Source organism: Vicia villosa, linkage group LG7 (assembly GCF_029867415.1).
Source record: "Vicia villosa cultivar HV-30 ecotype Madison, WI linkage group LG7, Vvil1.0, whole genome shotgun sequence".
NCBI lineage: Eukaryota > Viridiplantae > Streptophyta > Magnoliopsida > Fabales > Fabaceae > Vicia > Vicia villosa.
In genome coordinates, this window is record NC_081186.1 from 74,148,703 (window position 1) to 74,156,368 (window position 7,666).

General features: G+C 31.3%; 1 protein-coding gene across 2 annotated transcripts; it reads right to left on the reverse strand.

Annotated features, from left to right (window-relative positions):
• Window positions 1–24: 24 nt before the first annotated feature.
• On the reverse strand, window positions 25–5,169 carry LOC131620830 (B3 domain-containing protein Os07g0563300-like). 2 transcript variants are annotated; one of them, XM_058892010.1, is made up of 11 exons: window positions 5,075–5,169; window positions 4,414–4,562; window positions 3,503–3,584; window positions 3,313–3,414; window positions 2,661–3,205; window positions 2,215–2,311; window positions 1,945–2,119; window positions 1,749–1,825; window positions 1,216–1,641; window positions 1,009–1,114; window positions 25–874 (listed from the first exon to the last, which is right to left on the reverse strand). In XM_058892010.1, exons 2-11 carry the CDS (start codon window positions 4,524–4,526, stop codon window positions 312–314), a joined length of 2,286 nt encoding a protein of 761 aa, XP_058747993.1. In that variant the 5' UTR covers window positions 4,527–4,562; window positions 5,075–5,169; the 3' UTR covers window positions 25–311. The 2 variants fall into 2 exon arrangements, with proteins under 2 accessions (XP_058747993.1, XP_058747992.1); XM_058892009.1 differs by lacking the exon at window positions 5,075–5,169 and adding an exon at window positions 4,718–4,962.
• Between the last annotated feature and the right edge of the window lie 2,497 nt (window positions 5,170–7,666).

Below are 7,666 nucleotides of genomic sequence, written 5' to 3' on the forward strand. Positions count from 1 at the left end.
CTTCCAAACATTAAACAGAAGATATTTTGCACCAATCAAACATGAAAACAATAGATATAACAAGTTGAACACGACATGTCCGGCCTAAACTAGAAAAGCTATAACATTATTGTAACTATAAGAAAAAAATCTATTTTAACCATCCCTTCTGAAAAGGAAAGAAAAACTAGACTGTGCAGTTAAGGAGAAATCTAAAATTTGTATGAAACTACCTAAATTAAATAAAAATGAATGTAATCTAAACTTCAGTTAAGAATCAAGTTTAAGACTATTTTCATACATTCCCTCAGCAGTTGTTTCAAGATGACTAGTTAGTCATAATCTGTCTTGTTATGTGTATCCATTTCCATATCTTCATGATTGGGATGACAATTCAGATCTAATTGTGCCGCCGCATTCGCCTCAACAACCTCAAGCTGACCTTCATTCAGGCTTCCCTCAAGCTGACCTTCATTTAGGCTTCCCTCGTCCGATGAGTGGCTTGTATCTTGTCCTGATGCACCACCGCTACTGGTACCGGCTCCATCTCTATGATTCATTTGATCGTTTTGGAAAGCGGCTGCTTCAGAAGATTCTGATCGGTTTTTCTTCCTACGCATCATATAGGTATTGAACCGGCGCTTCACAGTCTCGCAGGGGACGCAGGTGCATGTTGGCTTATGTTTTCCTTGTCCGCTTGGTGGTTGAATGCACACGATGCAACTGCATCCAGGACGATGCCTCGGATGTTTGGTGGTGGCTCCAGCTGATGATGACTCACCGAGTTCAGCAAGATTGTCGCCTAAAATTGCTGCACTTGCAAGAGCGTCTAGGCTTGAAAGCTTGTCTTGTTCAATCGACTTACTCTTTTCGCCAATTTTTCTCTTTTTAGAAACTGCGAAAGACCGCGCGCAGCCAGAAAATATAAGAATTAATTATGCACTAATTAATCAACGACTTCCAACGGTGTTTCAATAAACAAGACTACTACAAAACGACGTATATATAAAATAGATAGAAGAATAGTACCTTTTCTGGTTCGCAGAAGATTTTCTTTTTCCTTTGGACTGAGCTGCTCTGATGCAGAAGATTGACTAGTATCGGATATAGTTCTCTTCCCAAAAACCGGTGGTTCCTGAATAAAATTAAGTAGAAGTCAAAAAGATAATCGAGATAACAATATTCGAGCATGATTCTCCAAAGTCGAAACTATATCATTCACAGTTTCACACTTACATCATATTCTTCGAATATCAGGCCCTCGATTGTCACGAGATTTGGCTTGACACTAGGCGGAGGACAAAGAAAGTATTGTGCTTCTTCCCACGTAAGTCTCAACTCTATAGAATCTTCACTACGAATGTGCAACCTCTTATTTTTCGGCCCAATGTTACGAGTCTTTTTCTTTTCTGAAACAGAAACCAGTTGCTGCAATGGCTCGGGGTTTATCACCGCATCACTAGGCGCGGTTTTAAGCCAATCATAAGTTCCGTTACCCAAACGCAGATGTTCTGAATGTCCATTTAAGTTCGGTTCCCCGTTACCTTTCGTTTTTTGAAAAAGATCAGAAAAACTACCTAATGAGTTCAGAATCTTAGTTCCACTAGAAAAGTTTGTACCCTTCGTCAAAATTCCGTTCGAATGAGCAGATGGAGAGCCATCCTGCTTAAATAATAGTTCTTTTAATCATATTTTCAAAAATAATCAAAGAACATAGATGTATTATCTAAAGAAGCTTAAGATAGTGTAGTTGAGAATCGTGTCATAACCTGTGTATCAATAGAATTCGTAGCCCTTCTAAAACCGAGTACAAATTTTTCTCCAGGTTCTATCCGACTAAATGTCACTATAGCAAAAAGATCGTATTAATGAGATGAAACAGAATATCAAGTAACTTTGAATAACTGTGCGAAATGAAAACACAATAGTATGTGCAGTAATCATGGCTTAGATTGATGTATATACCAGTATCGCCGGCATTTAATTGCAAGGCCTGTATGCAAGGAGTCACGCCCTCCAATACATACATCCTACTGTTATTATTAGGCCAAAACCTGAACTGAAAAGTCCACTCGTTCCCCTTAAAATCTTGGAACTGTAATGGAACACCTTCTGATTGCGAAATCGGAGGAAGAAAAGCCTGAAATTCAAATGTGGATTCGTCACGTGTCTCAATTACAGGAGAATATGTATTTCTTTAATAAAAAATCGTTAAAATAGAGTCAATATGAATACCTCAGCACACGCTTTTGGGAGAACAAGGCGACCGATTCGACCTGCATCACTCGGACTTAACACCTTCTCGAATAATGGCACTATAGTAGACTTCAAACTGAGATAATAATGTTAAAGGAAACTATTAATGCATCAACTTTGCAAGTTTAATAGATGTGTAATAGACCAAAATAATTAAGGCTTGTTTTAAATGACTTATATGAGCCTTTCTAATGGCATAAGTACTTTTGAGAGACTATTTGAGAGAATTTATAGAAACAGTGTATGGCATGTTCATACGCTGTTTTCAGCTTATTTCTTTAAGTACTTCATGATAGCTTATGAAAATAGCTTATAACTTATATGAAAATAGTTTGACTTTATTTTACTGTTAGTTTAAAAAATTGCTTATACATAAGCACTAAAGTAAGCTGTTTATCTAAATAGAGTCTAACTATAAAGGATACTCGCCAGACAACTTCTCCAATTCTTGATTAGTAATCCTTGGCCAGTATCGAGAAAGTAACTGACTTTTCCCTTTAACATCAACATATGGCCGTCCAATGCGTTCATGAGAAATCAAACCTTTATTTGCTTCAAGATTCATCGTAACCCCATTCTTCGTTTGATTAGTCAATAAAGGGTGAGATTTTTGCTCTTGCTGAAAAAGAGAAATCTTCAGCGAAAGTAGTTCATCCATATTATTTTTAGTCTCCTCCCATGTTGGCCGATTATTTTCCGACGTAGTAAGCCTCGATAAAGGACTAGAATGTTTCATCACATTTAAATATCCTCGATCCTCTTTGTTGAATCGACACTTAACTTCTCCGCTTTTTGGACCATTGCATGAAACCATGCCGTCTCTTTGAGCATGTGGCCAGCGGCTTGACTCACCAACTTCACCCGTTCTACACAACTGCAAAAGGTTTCCTTTGCCAGCAGCACGTTCAGCATATCGATCACTTGCATTGTTTTTGGTTGATAGAGTCAACCTATTAGATTTTTCAGTATCCTGTATCCATAAAAACATTCAAGTATACGAATAGGTCAAATTTAAGTCTCACAATGGCAGAGAATCAAACAACATATTACAGAAATGAATATTCAACTTAACCTTACCGGACAAAAATGGGAAATCTTGATGCAGCTAACACAGCCTACACCACCGGAATCAAGGTACTCGAACAAAGACCTTGACACAATACATCCACAGTGGACCGGCTGCAAATCAAATCAAATCAAATAATAAACTTCAATGTTCAAGAGAGACAAAAGAGACTTAAGTATAATTCAAATAGCACTTTTTTACCTTGTTACAATTGCTGCATTCCCTCCAACCGGCTTCATGACGGTGGAATACATCACAGAAAACCGAATTCTCATAGGCAAGTCTAAACACGACAAAATAAGTAGCATTTAGACAGTCATGCACAGAACAGAAAGGGTCAAGCATGTACACAAATGGTTACGTACTTCCTTCGGAATTAAATACAAGCAAAAATTGATTTAAAGTCTAATGAGAAAAAAAATCTTAAAAGTCAAATGTATTTTGCCCAAATGTTAGAACAATACATTTGACTTTTTAAATTCTTTTTGCTTATATTTCATTTTGGATAGAGTATTATGCAGCCGCGCCCTCAAGGAATCTCTTTCGTTCGATGAAGACAGTTTTCATAATTTGACTTCAACTTTAAAAAAAACTCAAAATCTGAGTCGATTAATCTTCATTTTCATCAAAAGACTGAGATTCGCAAAAGCGAGGATACAAGGAATCCAAATCCTCGAAAACCCGGAAAAGAAAAATGGTTGAAACTATTGACTAATCCAATTTCATCTCATAAAAAGACTTAAGTCAAATCCCGAAATCATTTACAAGAAACGCAACGCAACACATTCGGCAACCTAGCCCATTTACGTAGTCAGCACACATCATTGACTGTTAGATCGATATCAGACGTCTAAATTTCAAGCTTCGTATTTTATTATTGAAAAAATCAAAACTTGCATTGAAATTTAGACCGTCTGATCTCGATCCAACGATCACAGATACGTGCTAACTACGCAAATGCGTCAAATTAACTACTCCAGCCCATTCAAACCCCATTAACAATAACAAAAAGTAGTAGCAGATAAGTCAAAACCCCAAAATCACAGCATTATAGAATCAAATTCACGACAAAATCTCAGCTCAAGTAAAACAGATACAGGAACGAAATTTACCCGCACTTGTTGCAGAGTTTTGCAAATCCACCAGACATCAAAGACCACCCTTTCTTCCATTCACCACTTGAACCATCCTTACACAGTCTATTCATGCAAACTTCAACCCCCATATTGAACAGAGTCCACAACAAATCAAAGTCAAAACCCTAAAAATCAAAAACCAAAAAACTCAAATTTCAGCAAGATAAAACCATACACTACAAGAACAAGACAAAAAAACATAGATTAGATAATCTAAGACTCAAAACGAAAAACAATAAAAGGATAAACATAAACAGAACAAACAAAAAACAGAACAAACCTTATAAAAAAACAAAAACAACTGTGTAGTGTTTTCTATGCACTGTTGTAATTGTAACCATGCACATAGAAAATCGTGTCGATTGTCAACGTTAATTGATGTCGAATTTCGACACTAACACTGAAGCGAAGAACAAGAAGTAGAAGAAGAAAATATGAAAAGGTGAATATGAATGGAATGGAACATGGTAACCGTAAATAGTGAGAGAGGTTTTTATAGAGAGAGAAAGTGCATGCAAAATGCACAACACAAACGGAATACACGCACGCATAGAGATAACGATAGTGCAAAATGCATGCATAAAAATTCAATACTCATTATTATTGTTTCCAACAAAACCATAATAACTCCGTTTACCTTATTTTTATGTTTCAGCTTTTTTTTCTGTCTCTTGTTTTTCTGCTCTTCAATACACCAAATTTTATAACGTTACCCTTTGCCACTGGTTTTCTAGGTTGACTCTAGATTGTTTTTGCCTTTCTTTATAACATTTTTTAATTTATTTATATTGAGATAATTAATTTTTATAAAATTAAATATATTTGGATTAAATCGAAAACCCTTGGATGAGATGGTAAAAATCTCTTACAATTTAACTAGAAGTTCGAAGTTCTGGAGTAGAACACAATCCTAAGCCCACTGTTTTTGAATGAGTTTTATTGTCTATAGTAGTCATTTTTAGTTCAAAAGATTAATTTTTGTAATTGTACGTAAAAAATACCTGTTTTTCATAAAAATATATATATATTTTCAATAAGAAAATTGATATTATTATTAATTTTTTTTAAATATAACAAGAATTTATTGTAAAATTATTTTATACAATGTATACTCTATGACCTCATTTTTTAATTAGTTTTAAGAATATTCTTCAAGTATTTATTTTACATAATAGGATTGAATCAAATATATTTTTTATACAAGAAGATTATAAAATAGGAAAATCAAATAAGGAAATTATGGATAAAAAGTAATATATATATATATATATATATATATATATATATATATATATATATATATATATATATATATATATATATATATATATATATATATATATACTTAATCCTATTTACGAACGAATGGTATTAAATATGGGAATCTAAAAAAGTTATATATAAAATTTAACAAAGTAGGATTGTAGTACTATCTTAGCATTAAAAAAACCATTTACCTTGCATGTATGGTTATAAAATTCTGACACTAAACAATTTAATATTAAATTTTGAATAAAAAAATTAAACATAAAGTCAAACATTTTTTATATATCAAAATATCGTGTGGAGTTGCGTGGGACGGTTTGTATTTTTTATATGTGGCTAAATTTCATAGCACCAAGTATTTAACAACCTTTAATATATATATATATATATATATATATATATATATATATATATATATATATATATATATATATATATATATATATATATATATATATATATATATATATATATATATATATATATATATATATATATATATATATATACTTTGATGAGACATTGTATTGTATGCTACATCCATTTTTTTCTAATTTTGATGAGAACTAAGAAATAATAGATAGATTATAATAGGTTTATAAATTATATTAAATTTCTTTAAAATTATATCAAGGTCTGGCTGACCAGTGCCCTCATGACAATGGTTAAATATTCTAAAAAAAAGAAAATATTTTATAGAAAGTTAAATATTTTAATTTTGAAGACATTAAATACGCAGATTACCGAGATAAATTTACTATTTAAAAATGTTTAACCATTACCCTAAGAACACTGATTAGCATTTTCCAATAATCGATAATACTAAAGGTGGTGTCTAGTTTTCAAAATATATGATGTATTTTTTCTAAGACATTTATATATAAAACAAAAGGAAGAAAGAGAAGGACGAAAACTCAAGTCAACTAAAAACTAATATACTTAATTATAATTTAAAAGTCATATTTTATTCATTTCTGAAACTAATCTTCCTATTTAAAATTCAACCGTTTTTAGCAAGCTCAACTTTTGCGGAGGTCCTGTGTAGTTTAATTGTAGTTTAATTAGGGCGAAACAAATAGAGGCCCTATATTACCAAAGTTTAATCAATGTAAACATTTTATGAGGCTCTATTTTGCCACATGTTAAGTGTAAAAAATTTGAGGCCCTGTGCGGTAGGTTGTCTTGCACGCTCTCAAAGACGGTCCTAGTTTTTAGTTCCAAAAAACAATTCAACCATTTTCTCTCCTTTCACATTTATATATTTAAAATTAATTGCTTATTTTTTAAATGATATGTCGCTTATAAAATGTGATAAATTATAATATAAATTTTTTTGCAGAATTTTATAGATAAAACAGGTCATTAAAAGCGTAAAAGAATAATAAAGAAAAACCTTAAAAGCTAAAAAAATATAATTAATACATTACTAAAAATTAAATTAACACATAATCAATTTCATTACAAAAATATAAGGGAAATCAAAATTATTTGGCTTAATTATAATTTTAGACCCCTATTTTGTTTTTTTTTTTAATTTTGATCCCTCTATTATAGAAACCACTATTTTAATCATCTTTTTAAGTTTTCTACGTAATTTTTTGTTCTTCTATTTTATTTTTTTCTTTTTTTCTGCAAAATTAGTTTATATTTTTGTCTATTTTTCAACAGAAAATTAAACTTAAAAGGAATCAAAATCGTGGTTTTAAAAATGAGAGGAACAAAATTTTAAAAAAAAACAAAATATAAAAACTAAAATTATAATTAAATCAAATTATTTTAATTTAAAATAGAGCTAGTAGTTTCATGAAAAGAGTTAAAAAAAAATTCAACCGTTTTTAGTTAAAAAAAAAAATTCAACCGTTTTTCTCTCTTTTCACATTTATGTATTTAAAATTAATTGCTTATTTTTTAAATGATATGTTACTTATAAAATGTGATAAATTATAATATAAATATTTTTTTC